We start from the raw sequence: 16,791 nt of genomic DNA, 5'->3' as shown, positions 1-16,791 counted from the left end.
TTTCAAAGGGGTCTTGAAAACGTAGAAAAAAAAGAAGACATAAATTATCTAAAGAACAAACAGGGGGAAATGGTAGAAATAAATACAAAACAAGAAACAGAAAACAAAGACTAGATTACAGTTTGATTATGAATGAGTCAATAAGGAGAAAGCTGCACTTCAACAACACTAAAAATTCAACTATTTGAGTTTTATGAGGAGGGTTAGTTCCTCTTAGGAACTGCTTTAACAAATGCTTAGTATTCTGCAATCCCTTCCTTGTCAATGAAGAAAAGAGGGTTTTACTGTCAAGATCAAGTTGACAAAGGGCCTGAGAAAGCTTTTTTAAGGGGGGTAGGATGTCAAACGGGCCAACTTGGAGCAGGAGAGGCACCACAGGACATTTTATTTTCTACGTATATACTTTTACAAATAAAGTCATAAAACTTTGTTGGCATGACCAGGAAGGATTCAGGATTCACACTCATAGCAGTGGAAGTGCAAAAACATAACAAAATAAATTTTTTTTAGATACGAAATTTCATCATTTTTTCACTTACTGTTGGCTGAGTTTGTTGCTATAGGTACATTTTTCTTCACAAGTAAGAGAGCTTCTTTGATGAATTTTGCACAGCATACAAACCATACTTACAGGTGTATGAAATTCTAGAATTTTCCAAATCTATTAAAAACTGTGGTAAAAATTGAGATAATTAACTACAAAATTTGATTTTTTTCTAAATATAAAGTTTAAAACGTAACAGCTCATTCATTTTTTCATAAATTGATTCTAGAGTTTCAGACACCTGTAAGTATGGTTTGTATGCTGTACAAAATTCATTGAACAGTCTCTCTTACTTATGAAGAAAAGTATACCTATAGAAACAAATGCAGCCAATAGTAAGTGAAAAAATGATAAAATTTCACGCGTAAAAAAAATTATTTTGTTATGTTTTTGAACTTCCGCTGCTACGAGTGTGAATCCTGAATCCTTCCTGGTCATGCTGACAAAGTTTTATGAATTTACTTGTAAAAGTATAGACAGTGGAAATTAAAATGTCCTGTGGTGCCTATCCTGCTCCAACTCGGCCCATTTGATATCCTACCCTCCTTAAGGAAGCAAATAGTATAACATTTCTTTCCCACGAAATTATACATAGAGACAGATGTTAATTTTTGGAGACATGAATGTCAAATATAAATGCATCCTGATCAAGATGCCATAAAAAAAACTGAGCTGCAAGTGTAGTTCAACAAAGAACATGAAGCTGAAAGGCCACTGTGTTATTGCAAGTCAGTGTTCCACCACATATAGGCCGTTTGATCAAAAATCTGGAGAAAATTAAGCGACTTCATTTTATGTAACAAAACTGGCATATTTGTACAGATTGTTTGTGCTAATTATCAACCATACAACAGATGGTCTTCTTACAAACAAATAACAGTCGCTGATGAATGTTTATATGTTAATCACAAACTTTGGATTAATACCCCAAGTTTCTCAATATTTTAAAAATGAAAGCCGAATTTAAATTCAAAACCAGAATATTAGCCCCTAGACCATGCTCTATGAAGTGGACTCCGGCAGGCCTGTTGCCTACCCACCGTGTGCTCTCCAAATTGTGTCCACGCTGTCTGGTGGCACTGCATTGCGCATTCTCCAAACTGTGCTTGCTCCCACACTTGGCAACATTTGGAAGGATCTACAAAATGTATTTAAAGTTTTATATCAGCTGCAAGAGTCACACTGCCTGCTGTAAGCATCATCTAACAGATATTGCTGGTGTGTCTGTTGTTTGGAGAAGACGGTGATCATCAGGACTTTAATGACAGTGATACAGAAACATCAAGAGGCAAAGGAGGTGTTGAAAAAGTGCTGACAACTGTTCAACAAGTCAGAGATCATGTGTAAGAATTCATTTTTCATGTCTTCCAAATCACTGGCATTTTCACATCCTTTTTTGATAACAGGTCGTTAACAATGATAATTAATGAAACAAACAAATATGCTGAGCAGTTTATAAGTTCATATGTGTATACACTAAAACAATGATCATAGGTGCACAACCAACAACTGAGAATTGTATTCTTCGACCACAAAGAAAATGGATAGGATGTGACAGTTACTTTTGGGATAAAAAATGTTTGTAAAATAACTTATACAGAAAAAAAGACAATGAGTCAATAGTAGCGTTTACAACAATACGAAGTGTGATCAAAAAGTAACGTGAATATTTCTTTTTCTTAAAGATTCTTTATTTTTTCATCAGCATCAATTTTGTCTGCTTCAAAGTAACCCCATCAGATTTAATACACTTGTTCCAAAGCTTTTTCAACTCTTCGAAGCACTTCTGGAACTCGCTTTTCATTATGGTGTACAGCTCCTTCAGTGATTCTGTTTTTATCTCATCAATGGTGGAAAAACAACATATATTCATGGCTCTCTTCAGCCTCAGGAATAGAAAGAAGTTGCAGGGTCTGGCGAATACAGTGGCTGAGGCAACATAACAGTTTTGCTTTTTGCTAAAAAATCATGAACAAGCATTGAGGTGTGATGCAATTTTCATGAGCAGTTTTGTCTCAATTCTTGTCATTTTCTTCAGATTGCTTTACACAAATGGTACATAAATTCCACGGAGCATTCCTTATTGACTATACACCAATAAGGTAGAAACTCATGACGCACTATGCCATTGTAATCGAAGAAAACTGTGAGGAGAACCTTCACATGTGACCGAACTTGTTGAAGTTTTCAGTCTTGGCTCTTCTGGCAGTTTCCATTTGGCCTTGGTTTTGATGTCAAAGCCATAAATTGTCACCTGCTATAACATTCTAAAGAATGTTCTGGATTATTGTTGACTTCATCCAGCAATTCCTGTGTGATTTCTAAGTGACATAATTTTTGGTCAAAATTCAACTATTTGGAACAAACTTTGCTGCTACACATTTCATGCAAAATAATAATAATAATTTGCTTGTCATGAGCCACAGGATATGCCGACATCATCAGTCTCTCTGACGGAGATTCTGTGGTTTCCAGAACCATTTTCTTTATTTTTCCACACTGTTGACAATAATTGATGTGCTAGGACATCCAGGATGGTCATCATCTTCAATGTCTTCTCAATGTAAACTCTTTTAGATCTGCCAAAAGCTATAGTCAACATTTACAATGTGGTGCTGCACTTTATTAAATTCTTCAAACAAAATTTAATGTGAATTCTCTGATCCATCTTTTTCAAAAGTAAAATTTCGTTGAGCACTTGAAAACACACACAATCTTTTCAACTGTCAACAATAAACTAAATAGTCCAAGCATCTGAAAATGTAAATATATAACTGGGGCACATGTACCAGCAAGATAAAAAAAAATTAAAATCAGATGTATAAAGCCTACAAAATAAAAAAGATCCCATTACTTTTTGATCACACCTCATAAGTGCGTGTTAAGATAAAATTAAACAATGGAAAATCCAGGACAGAATAATGACACAATATTACGAAATGGATAGATTGCTATTCACCTTATAGTGGAGAGGTTAAGTCACAGACAGGCAGAACAAAAAGACAGCTAAGCAAGTGGGCTTTTGGCGAAAAGGGCTTCTTCTAAAGTAGACAGCGTGCCCCCCCCCCCCCCCCACCCACACACACACACACACACACACACACACACACACACACACACACACAGAGTCTCTGGCTGCCAAAGCTGGACCACGAGCAACTGTGCTTGATGGGAAAAGCATTCTGGATGGTGGGGGTAAGGAGGCAGCTGGGGAAGGTTGGTTGGTTGGTTTGGGGGATTAAAGGGACCAGACTGCCATGGTCATCGGTCCCTTTTTCCAAAGACATAGAACAACCACAGAGAACAAAAACGAGGAACAGAAGAGATCACAGACGATACAGAACAGGAGAGACTGAGACAAAGACAAGACAAAACGAAACGAACGAAAACCACATAGAGATAAACGGCGGTTGGCCGACCATACAAATAAAAAAGGAAAAGTCAACCACTTAGAAACACATTAAAAAATCAGTGTAAAATCATAGGCCAAAGGCCAGAGTCGACACAAAACAAAATTAAAACAGAAACACTCAGATTAAATGATAAAATCCCCCTGCCCGAATAAAACGTAAAACTAAGTCAGCCATAGTGGAGTCGTCTGTTAAAAGGGCAGGGAGCGTATCAGGCAGCGCAAATGTCTGCCTGACCACAGCTAAAAGGGGGCAGGCCAACAGAATGTGGGCCACTGTCAAAGCCGCCCCGCAGCGACATACAGGAGGGTCCTCCCGGCGCAGTAAATAACTGTGTGTCAGCCGGGAGTGGCCAATGCGGAGCCGGCAAAGAACTACCGATTCCCTGCGAGTGGCTCGCAGGGATGACCGCCACACAGCCGTCGTCTCCTTGACAGCACGGAGTTTATGGGACAATGGCAGTTCGCGCCATTCCTCGTCCCATAGCGCCAAGATTTTGCGGCGGAAGACTGCCCGCAAATCAGTCTCTGGGAGGCGAAGATCCAGAGATGGCTTGCTGGTGGCCTCTTTCGCCAGGCGGTCAACATGTTCGTTACCCGGGATACCGACATGACCGGGGGTCCACACAAAGACCACAGAGCGGCCGCAACAGGCAAGAGTATGCAGAGACTCGTGGATAGCCATCACCAGACGAGAACGAGGGAAATACTGGTCGAGAGCTCGTAAACCGCTCAGGGAATCGCTACAGATAACGAAGGACTCACCTGAGCAGGAGCGGATATACTCTAGGGCACGAAAGATGGCGACCAATTCAGCAGTGTAAACGCTGCAGCCATCCTGCAAGGAACGTTGTTCGGAACGGTCCCCTAGAGTGAGCGCATACCCGACACGACCAGCAACCATCGAACCGTCAGTGTAGACAATATCAGAGCCCTGATACGTGGCCAGGAGAGAATAAAAGCGGCGGCGGAAGGCCTCTGGAGGCACTGAGTCCTTCGGGCCCTGTGCCAGGTCCAGCCGAAGGCAAGGGCGACAAACACACCATGGGGGTGTATGCAAAGTAGCCCGGAAAGTAGGTGGAACAGTGAAAACCTGAAGCCCAGAGAGAAACTCTTTGACGCGGACCGCTACTGTACAACCAGACCGGGGCCGACGATCTGGCAGATGGACGACCGATCGCGGGAACAGGAGACGATAATTTGGATGCCCGGGCGAGCTGAGAACATGGGCAGCATAAGCGGCCAGCAAACGTTGGCGTCGGAACCGCAGGGGAGGGACACCTGCCTCCACGAGTAAGCTGTCCACAGGGCTGGTGCGGAAAGCACCAGTGGCAAGGCGTATCCCGCTGTGGAGAATTGGGTCCAGCACCCGCAACGCAGACGGGGATGCTGAACCATATGCCAGGCACCCATAATCCAGACGGGACTGGATTAACGCCTGGTAGAGCCGTAGCAGGGTAGAGCGGTCGGCTCCCCAGCGGGTGTGGCTCAAACACCGGAGGGCATTGAGATGCCGCCAACACGTCTGTTTGAGCTGCCGGATATGAGGCAGCCAAGTCAACCGGGCATCCAAAACCACCCCCAAAAACCTGTGGGTCTCCACCACAGCAAGGAGTTCGTCGGCAAGATAAAGCCGCGGCTCAGGATGGACTGTTCGGCGCCGGCAGAAATGCATAACGCGGGTCTTGGCTGCCGAAAACTGAAACCCATGGGCTACAGCCCAAGACTGCGCCCTACGGATAGCGCCCTGTAGCTGACGTTCAACAGCTGCAATGCCAGTAGAGCTGTAGTAAAGGCAGAAGTCGTCAGCATACAGGGAAGCAGAGACAGAATTACCCACGGCCGCAGCAAGCCCGTTAATGGCTATTAAAAACAGACAGACACTTAAAACAGAGCCCTGTGGCACACCGTTCTCCTGGACGTGGGAGGAACTATACGAGGCCGCGACTTGCACGCGGAAGGTACGACACGACAGAAAATTGCGGATAAAAATCGGCAGAGGACCCCGAAGACCCCATCCATGAAGCGTAGAAAGAATGTGATGACGCCACGTCGTATCGTACGCCTTCCGCATGTCGAAAAAGACAGCGACCAGGTGCTGACGGCGGGAAAAGGCAGTACGGATGGCCGACTCCAGGCTCACCAGATTGTCGGCGGCGGAGCGGCCTTTACGGAACCCACCCTGAGATGGAGCCAGAAGGCCCCGAGACTCCAGTACCCAATTCAAGCGCCGGCTCACCATCCGTTCAAGCAACTTGCAAAGAACGTTGGTGAGGCTAATGGGACGGTAGCTGTCCACCTCCAGAGGGTTCTTTCCAGGCTTCAAAACGGGGATGGCAATGCCTTCCCGCCATTGCGACGGAAACTCCCCCTCGACCCAAAGACGGTTGTAAAGATCGAGAAGGCGCCGCTGGCAGTCCACTGAAAGGTGTTTCAGCATCTGACAGTGGATGCCATCTGGCCCAGGAGCGGTATCAGGGCAAGCAGTGAGGGCACTGCGAAATTCCCACTCACTAAATGGAGCATTGTAAGATTCTGGGTGGGTGGTGCGAAACGAAAGGCTCCGACGTTCCATCCGCTCTTTAATGGAGCGGAAGGCCTGGGGGTAATTCGCAGAAGCGGAACTCATAGCAAAATGCTCCGCTAAGCGATTTGCAATGACGTCGGAGTCAGTACAAACTGCTCCATTCAGTGAGAGCGCAGGGACGCTGACAGGTGGCCGATAGCCGTAGACGCGTCGAATCTTGGCCCACACCTGCGATGGAGTGACATGGAGGCCAATTGTGGACACATACCGCTCCCAGCACTCCTTCTTGCCTTGGCGGATAAGGAGGCGGGCCCGCGCACGCAGCCGTTTGAAGGCAATAAGGTGGTCGAGGGAGGGATGTCGCTTGTGACGCTGGAGCGCCCGCCGGCGATCTTTAATCGCTTCAGCGATCTCAGGCGACCACCAAGGCACAGCCTTCCGCCGAGGGGAACCACAGGAATGGGGAATGGCAGATTCGGCGGCAGTAACGATGCCGGTGGTGACCGATTGAACCACCGCATCAATGTCATCGGTAGAGAGAGGCTCAAAAGCGGCAGTGGAGGAGAACAAGTCCCAGTCAGCCTTATTCAGAGCCCATCTGCTAGGGCGCCCAGAAGAGTGGCGCTGTGGTAGTGACAAAAAGATCGGAAAATGGTCACTACCACACAGGTCGTCATGCACACTCCATTGGACAGACGGTAAGAGGCTATGGCTACAGATGGAAAGGTCAATGGCGGAGTAGGTGCCATGCGCCACACTGAAGTGTGTGAAGGCACCATCATTTAACAGCGAGAGATCGAGCTGCGACAATAAATGCTCAACGATGGTGCCTCGACCTGTTGCCACTGACCCACCCCACAGAGGGTTATGGGCGTTGAAGTCGCCCAATAGCAAGAAAGGTGGCGGCAATTGGGCGACCAGTGCAGCCAGGACATGCTGCGAGACATCACCATCCGGTGGAATGTAAAGACTGCAGACGGTAACAGCCTGTGGCGTCCACACGCGTACAGCGACAGCCTCTAAAGGCGTCTGGAGAGGGACAGATTCGCTGTGCAGAGTGTGAAGGACATAAATGCAGACGCCACCAGACACCCTTTCATAAGCTGCTCGGTTCTTGTAATAACCCCGATAGCCACGGAGGGCGGGGGTTCGCATCGCCGGAAACCAAGTTTCCTGGAGAGCAATGCAGAAGACAGGGCGAAGGCTGAGAAGTTGGCGGAGCTCAGCTAAATGGTGGAAGAAACCGCTGCAGTTCCACTGGAGGATGGTATTGTCCATGGCTGAGAAAGGCGTGACAGGACGGGGAAGGCAGATTACGCCGCTGGGTCACCTGCTGCCTCCGATTGAGCACCCGTGCTAGTGTTATCCATGGCGTCTGAGGGACCGGCGAGTTCTAGGTCCTCAGCGGACGCCAGGATCTCCACCTCGTCCTCAGACGCAGAGCTGTAAGGTGGCGGTGGGGTGGCTGCCACCGCGAGTTCCTTGGGCTTAGAGCTCTTCTTCTTTGATTTCTCACGCTGCTCCTTGGGTTTAACTGGCTGGGAGGGCTTCACCGATTCAGTCTCCGGGACTGAGGAGGATCGTGAAGCCCGTCGACCAGCTGATTGCGGGCACTTACGCCACTGGCGGTCGTCAGCCTTCCCACTGGTGGAAACCTGGGAAGGGAGGGACCCGAGGGACCCCTTGCGAGCGTGAGAAGCCGAAGAAGTTGGACACTTCTCCGGCTTAGAAGCAGGGACGGACGTCCCTGATGGGGGGGATGGTGTTGCCCCTGAGGTAGGTGGCGCAGGAGCAACCCGGTGGGTAGAGCCCCCCACTGGCAAGGGGGCAGGAGGAGTCTTACTGGTTATCGAGCTGGCTGGAAGTCGTGAAACTGATGGGGCGGGCACAGGTGTCGTAGCGGCGGCGTAGGATGACGTCATGCGCACGGGATGTAATCGGTCGTATTTCCGCTTGGCTTCAGTATAAGTCAGTCGGTCCAGGGTCTTATATTCCATGATTTTGCGTTCTTTCTGGAAGATTCTGCAGTCTGGCGAGCAAGGTGAATGGTGCTCCCCGCAGTTGACACAGATGGGAGGCGGGGCACATGGAGTATCGGGATGAGACGGGCGTCCGCAATCTCGACATGTGAGGCTGGAAGTGCAGCGGGAAGACATATGGCCAAACTTCCAGCACTTAAAGCACCGCATCGGGGGAGGAATATAGGGCCTGACGTCACATCGGTAGACCATCACCTTGACCTTTTCCGGTAACGTATCACCCTCGAAGGCCAAGATGAAGGCACCGGTAGCTATCTGATTTTCCTTCGGACCCCGATGAACGCGCCGGACGAAATGTACACCTCTGCGCTCTAAGTTGGCGCGCAGCTCGTCATCAGACTGCAAAAGAAGGTCCTTATGGTAAATAACTCCCTGGACCATATTTAAACTCTTATGCGGTGTGATCGTAACAGCAACATCCCCCAACTTATCACAAGCAAGTAACCGTCGTGACTGGGCAGAGGATGCCGTTTGGATCAGGACCGATCCAGAGCGCATTTTTGACAAGCCCTCCACCTCCCCAAACTTGTCCTCTAAATGCTCGACGAAGAACTGAGGCTTTGTTGAGAGAAAAGACTCCCCATCAGCTCTCGTACAAACTAAGAATCGGGGCGAATAAGTGCTACTGCCATCCTGAGATTTACGTTCCTCCCACGGCGTGGCCAGAGAGGGGAACGTTTTCGGATTGTACTTTTCAGCATTAAATTGAGCCCGAGAACGCTTAGAGACTGCTGGCGGCTGGCCGCCAGCGACAGATGATGTACCACGCTTCATTGCGGGTCATCCGCCCTGATGCCACCTACTCCGACCAAGGGCCCTCCCCACGGGCGCCACCCAGCCACAGCAAAGGCCACCTGGCAGGATGGCCATTGCCGGGAGTCCTGATGCCCCAGGGAGATGGGCATCTACTCCTTGGCATACGTGGGGAGTGAACGGCGCAGGCATCAGTAGAGCGATCCCTGTGTTGTCAGGGGGCTACAACCAAGAGGGTACATGGCGACCCCACCACAACGGACTGGCTACCGTGCTGGATCTTAGGTGCAAAAATGGCCAAGGTCGTCGTCACAGTTAAAAGTAACACTGCAGAGTGCAGCGTGGTAAACGCCCAAGAGATCGAAAACGAGCGGGACACCATTGCAACGACGAGAAAGACGGCTATAGGTCTAATTGCACGAAGGATACAGTGCACCATGTAAGGTGCCCTTCCCCAATTGGCTCGCTCTTCGGAATAATTTAGATAGATGGAGGTCAAACCCGAGAGGGGACCATCACATAAGGCCGAAACGTTTGAGACTCCTTTTAGTCGCCTCTTACGACAGGCAGGAATACCGCGGGCCTATTCTTACCCCCGAACCCGCAGGGGGAGGCTGGGGAAGGGAGGGGGATAGCAGGGTAGGGGTTGGGGACAGTAAAGTGCTGCTTGTGGAAGCATACAGGGACATGGTGGGGACAAGGTAAGGCAGCTAGGTGCCTCCCAACTGCGACTGGACCTAGCTGCCCTGCCCTGTTCCCACCAGTCCCTGTACGCTCTCACAAGCAGGACTCTATTGTTCTCCACCGCTATCCTTCCCCCTCCCTGACCCACCCTCTTCCTTACACCACCACCCAGAATGCTTTTCCTATCATCAAGCACAGTGGCTCATGGTCCAGCTTTGGCAGACAGAGATAGTGGTCGTGTGTGTGTGTGTGTGTGTTGTCTACTTTATTAGTCTACATTATAACACATGCTCATAGGCTTCATACTCTACATTTTGCTTCCAAGGTGGACTGCTCAAGGTGGCAAAGCAATGGAGATGTGTGATGATCCTCCATTCAAGTCATGGCAGTAAAATTTCTGTTTAACAACAAGAATTCAGCTGCTGAGATGGGAAGAGCAAATAGTTTAATATTGTCCACCATAAACTTGTAATATTTCATTAAGTACTATAGTGTGATTGCATAAATCAGTTAATGGTGACCAACATTTAGAATATTTATTTTAACTTCAGCAGCTCTATTTGCCCCCCCCCCCTTTTATTCTTGAGAAGCGCAGCAGTTTTGTTAGTGACACACCCCAATCCTTCCAAACATAATAATAATAAGACGAAACATACTACTATGTTTAACATGCACACAGTGTCTTCATTTTCATTATTATGTAACTGAACAACTGACAGATAAGATAGAACCCGTATCATCCATTAACAATAATTACTAGAAAGAAATCACATCAATTTTTTTTCAGTACTGACGATGATAATGTTCCCCTTTATCATTTGTCACATGACCTCCATCAAATCCAAGTTTTCCATTTTAATGGTTATGCAGCTTAAGATGTGATATGACGTGAACAACAACACTAACAAAATATTTTCATTACAAATAGTGCCCACAGTAGAAATTGTCACTACCTGTCCAGAGAGAGTTGCAAAGGTAATGGCCATTCCCACAGGAGGTAACCAGCATTTTGATCCCAGCCTCTTAAAGTCAAAACCTTGTCTCCACTTACTGTCACCACAGCAGACCCATCCACACCCAAAAAGTGGATATCACCTTGTCCACCCTTCTCCAGAACTTGTCGCCATAAAATTTGACCTAAAAAAAAGGACCAATGCATATTAATGTACTAAAAAGCACATTTACCACTGATTATAGTTTATCATGACACACGTAAGTGAACAAACCTGATTTTGAGTTCAATGCAGCAACAACATTTTCCTCTGTAGCTACAAATATTCTCCTAAGAGACAAATTCACATCAAATTCTGCAAACTTCAGCTTCCCAACGTATGACTGTTTCCTGCAACATACAATTAGTTGAATGACATAGCACACTGCCTCTTAATCAGCCTGAAGGTGTAAAATACCTAACTGAATCATCATCAATTAATAATGTTATTTCAACCGAAGCTTACTGTCTAAATAATTAGTGACTGCCAAGTCTTATCCTTGACACAAGCGAAAAACCTTCTATAGCTAAGACTAATGTACCTACAACGGGAGTGCTGTGTAAGGGACATGACAACTAAAATCTCTGAACCATGCCCAATTACCTCAAAGATACTGAAGGAAGAGAAAAATAGTCAAATAATACACAACATTCAATACTGGTACAACTAATCTTTAGGGAGAAACACTAAGAATTTGGAATGTATCACAATCACTACTTTTTCTCTCACACACGCAGACCTATTAATGCAAGCTGCAGCACTTTCCATTCCTTGCCTTTCTCCAACATTTTTTTCTATATGATGAGTTTCTGCTGATGTTGTCTAATAGTTCTTCTCAAACACTTGACCTTACATCCAGTCGTTATTGATTCTGAAGCATAATTCATTATGCAGACCATAACCATCAAATGACTCAGACTATTTCTTTTATTACTCATGACTGTCCTTAATTACTAGCTTTTCTCATTTTTTCCATTTTTTATACCTTTCTATTCCTTGTGTTTCCAGTCTGGTCCACATATACTTGTATATCTTCCCCTGGAGCCACATTTGAGGGTTTCTGAATGCTGCTCTATGCAGCGTCGATGGTGAGCCGTGATATCTTTCTTACCTTCTTATCCAAAAACTGACCACCTCTAAAGCTGAGTGATCAGCACGCCAGAATGCCAAGTGATGGACCCAGATTCAAATCACGGCATGGTCAGGGATTTTCTCCTCTTGGGGACTGGGTGTTGCATTGTCTTCATCATCACTTCATCTTCATTTAAACATATGTTGCCCAAGTGGCTTTAACTAAAAACACTTGCACCAGATGACCAGCATCCCCGATGGGAGGCCATAGCCACATGCCCATTTCATTTCATCCAAAAACTCACAAAATTTATTTTGTACATAGAAAAATTTACAACTACTATTCCGGTTTTCACGTTTTGCTGCCTGAATGCCTATGGGCATGCAGTAATTATTCTGATCTCATCCTCATGATCTCTATGTGAGTGATATAGAGGACATTGTAGTATATTCCTGGAATTATCATTTAAAGCTGGTTCCTGCAACTTTATCTCAGGATAGTTTATCTCTGTCTTCAAGAGTCTGCCAGGTCAGTTCATTCAGTAGAGCTATGACTCTCTCCCACAGATTAAGCAAACCTCTGACCATTCGTGCAGCCCTTCTCTGTATAGTTCAAAATCCTGTTACTCCTATCTGGCATGGGCTCTGCACACTTGAGCAATATTCTAAAAGTGGTTGCATAAGTAATTTGTACGCAATCTCCTTTGTAGGTCGATTGCACTTCTCCAGTATTCTACCAATAAACTGAAGTTTACCACTTGCTTTACTATGACAGAGCCTATGTGATCATTCAATTTCATACCCCTACCAAGTGTTACATGCCGATATTTGTACCAATTGGCCGATTACAACAGTGACTCATTGATATTGTAGTCATACAATGCTATGTTTTTACATTTTGTGAGGTGCAAAGTTTTGCATTTCTGAACATTTAGACTGCGTTTCCAATATCTGCACTACTTTGAAATCTTCTCAAGATCTCACTGAATATTTATGCAGCTTCTTTCAGATAGTACTTCATTATAGATAACTATATCATGTGCAGAAAGCCTGGTTTTACTATTAATATTGTCTGCAAGCTCATTAATATGCATGAACAGCAAGGGTCCCAATGCGCTTCCCTGGTGCATGCCCGAAATTACTTCTATATCTGAAGATGACTGTCCATCCAAATCATCTTCACGTCTCGTAACTATTTATTTTGCACTCTAATACTTACACTTGTTGTCCTCCTACACATTTTACCTCCAAATTAAAACACTTATTTTCTCAGTTACAATTGTTCTTGGCTTTTTTACATTTATTTTCATAACACATTGTTCACGGCTGTTCTTCAATTCCTTCCTACTGGTACCAATTCTCTTCTCACCTTCAGATAAAAATGCTCTATCATCAGAAAACCATCTGTTGATATTCTCCCTTCATTTTAAAGATAGTTATTTATTGTTTCATCTAGATAAATGTTCAACAATGTCTTTGATTCACACTTCAGCCCATTCCCTCTTTTATTTCTTTTACAATTTCAGCCTCCAAGCAAACAAATTCTGAAACTGTGCCACTAGCAAAAAAACTAATCTGAATTACAATGAAGCTAGTTCCTAAGAGGTCAAGACACTAACAGCTCAGATAATTCTCAGAAAAGCTGTTGGATTCACACAGAAACCATCGATACATTGGTGGAACACGTACTGCATGAAATTTAGGCAAAGATAATTCCTGGCAAACTATACTTTTTGCACTATTAATTAATATTCTTCCAATTACAGGAACGTTTCCTTAAAGAAGAGGCATAGAGAAAAGTAACTCATCATCTGAGAGGTAAAAGTGCTTATTTAATGTTGTGTGCCACTTCATCACATATTTATATCTTTGAATCTTGCCAGAAAGCTAATTTCTACTGTAAGTTCAACAATAATTTTGTAATATACTCAAAATAAAAATCACTGGCTTCAGTGCCAAAGGTGATGAAAAATTGTGAATTCCAAGGCTCTCCTTAGAGCAATTTTTTATTACCCAAATTGAACATTAACAGACAAGTGCTAAAGATGAATCTTTTGAGACAAAGCTCTTGTATTGCTCGACTGATTAAAACAACAGCTTTCAAGGTTTATTTCCACACTTATGCAGAAAGATTTAACGCCTTTTATTGAAATCACACGTTTCAGCAATAAGATCAGAATTCTTAGCATTAAAAAGAACAAACTTGTGTCAATACTGTTGGGCACTTGGCAGGTTGGTAGTAAGTTTTACCCCAGGGTAGTACCCCCAAAGGACACTAAAAATTTGTCCAAGTTCTACCTTCACAGCTCCTGGAAGCCAAACCACCTGTGAGCTTTAGACTGCCAGCTAGACAGAAATGCTGAGCGATTTACGGTAGACATAAAGACATGGAGGAGGAGGCATTAGTGATTAACGTCCCGTCGACAACGAGGTCATTAGAGACGGAGCGCAAGCTCGGGTGAGGGAAGGATGGGGAAGGAAATCGGCCGTGCCCTTTCAAAGGAACCATCCCGGAATTTGCCTGAAGCGATTTACGAAAATCACGGAAAACCTTAATCAGGATGGCCGGAGACGGGATAGAACCGTCGTCCTCCCGAATGCGAGTCCAGTGTGCTAACCACTGCGCCACCTCGCTCGGTCATAAAGACATGATTGAAGCCGAGATATACCGTCCCACTAGAGTGTTGTAAGAAGACATAGATACAATGCAACAATAACTGTTCATGTGCCAAACCATTAGAAAAGAGTGTGTGAAAGGTGAAGTTGGGAAAGTCTGAAGTCACTAGGAGAGCTGAAAGAGAAAGAAAATCATGACATGATGTCATACCCATCCTCACCTCCGTAGGGTGCACAGAAAGTGCCAGCAAAAATACCCCACCCTCCTTAACAAATGTCCAATTACTGAGTGCTAATTGCAGACTGCTCAGAGTGTATTCTCACCCCTTGAGTAAGTTGCAGCTATCCAGTGATAAGGGGGGCTATGGGGGTTGACTCTCAGCACAACTAGCTGCCTTCGATCATCTATGGAGCCACGAGTCCAGCTGAAAGGTTGCTGCCTGCTGCAGGGCCAACTTCCAAGGCGACATTGATGGAGCGTGGAGGCTGCCATAACCCTGCAGGTATGCTGGTGCTGCTCATTCTGTTTTTGACGCTGACACTGATGCTGCCAACTCCTGTCTCCTAAATGGGGGCTGAAGCTGATCCCTACAAGCCAGTGAGCACTTCATGCAGATCTGGAGGCATGACTCCCGAGTGCAAATCTTCGAAGTCAATGAGAGCACTTTGGAATCAGTACACAGAGCCGGAGGCCACTGGTGTCCACGGGTTGACGGCTGCTACATAACATAACAGCTGCCACCCAATGCTTCGCTGTATGGGCAGAACTGCAAGCTGAGTGCATACTGACCCTCTTTTGCTGATGAGGGCGCTGCTCTGCCGGCCCGGCTGTGACGTGGTGCTTTGAAAGACAATACTGTATTATTGCTTAATAAATGTGGTGTTGCCAATTATGTTTTCCTGATGCTCTTGACCATAGCTAGGTCCTCATCACTGAATCCCACCCTGCTCTCTCCTGATGACAGTAGGTGTCTGGGGCCAGACTCATAATAGGAATATGTTTTGTAACAACAAAAATGACAATTATATAAGAAGAGGAGATTCTGAAAGGGGAAATGGAAAAAAATTGGATGGCTTGTGGGAAGAGAGAAAATCCCACATATTTTTCTCTTAAAATGCTTTTTCCAAAATGGCAAATGAGTTGGTTGTATCAACTACACAATAAAAATATTACCAAATGCTTCAAAATGAACACTGTTTTCCTCTGATTTAAAAGCACTGAAAATTCCTGTAAGTAGCCTTCTCCTCATTCTAGAAACCTCTAATGTCTTTACCGGCTATTAAGTTACAACATGAATTGCTAGCATTTATTGCACAAAATTATTTTTAATAATGCAATATATGGTTCCTCTTCTAACCCACAGGATCAATACAGCTCTGAGAGTCTAACAGGTGATGATCTGAAACTTCCTGGCAGATTAAAACTGTGTGCCGGACCGAGACTCAAACTCGGGACCTTTGCCTTTCGCAGGCAAGTGCTCTACCGACTGAGCAACCCAAGCACCACTCACGCCCCGTCCTCACAGCTCTAATTCCGCCAGTACCTCGTCTCGGTAGAGCACTTGCCCGCGAAAGGCAAAGGTCCCGAGTTCGCGTCTCGGTCTGGCACACAGTTTTAATCTGCCAGGAAGTTTCATATCAGCGCACACTCCGCTGTAGAGTGAAAATTTCATTCGAGGTGATGATCTGCTCAGCCTACACCAACATTTACACTGTATAGCACATAGTAGATAGTATTTCCCACTGTACCTCCATCTTTGGGTAAGGCCTGAAATTCGGTTCACATCAAGAGCTGTAACATCATGCTTCATCCAGCTTATAAGCCACGTGGTAGCATGTGGGCAATTTATGAAAGTCATTTCCATACTGGAATAGATCCATGATGGAATGCCAGAGACTTCGTAGCACTTGATGGTTTGTAATCACTTCACTCACTGAGACGTGGGGACTTAGCAATCTCAACATAAAGGACATATTTTGGAATGGTTCTGCAGCCACTCTTAACACCACTGAAGATATTCCCTGATGTCTTAATACACCATATGATCCTGTCCCTTCATCTTGTTCTCTGTTTTCCCCATGTTCCTCTCCTCCTCAATTCTCCTGGAAACCACCTTATTTCTTACCTTACAACTCCACTTAATTTTCAATATCCT

General features: G+C 45.3%; 1 protein-coding gene across 2 annotated transcripts in view; it reads right to left on the bottom strand.

Annotated features, from left to right (window-relative positions):
- The window catches only part of LOC124612282 (ER membrane protein complex subunit 1), a 141,323-nt gene that overhangs the window by 111,242 nt on the left and 13,290 nt on the right, over window positions 1–16,791 (bottom strand). For both annotated transcript variants that reach the window (XM_047140391.1, XM_047140399.1), the window contains exons 2-3: window positions 11,183–11,298; window positions 10,910–11,093 (exon numbers count right to left, since the gene is read on the bottom strand). In XM_047140391.1, coding sequence (XP_046996347.1) covers window positions 10,910–11,093; window positions 11,183–11,298 — 300 coding nt within the window. The remainder of the gene's footprint in view (window positions 1–10,909; window positions 11,094–11,182; window positions 11,299–16,791) is intronic.

This window comes from Schistocerca americana, chromosome 1 (assembly GCF_021461395.2).
Source record: "Schistocerca americana isolate TAMUIC-IGC-003095 chromosome 1, iqSchAmer2.1, whole genome shotgun sequence".
Taxonomy (NCBI): Eukaryota; Metazoa; Arthropoda; class Insecta; order Orthoptera; family Acrididae; genus Schistocerca; species Schistocerca americana.
This window is presented reverse-complemented; position numbering and strand designations above follow the sequence as displayed.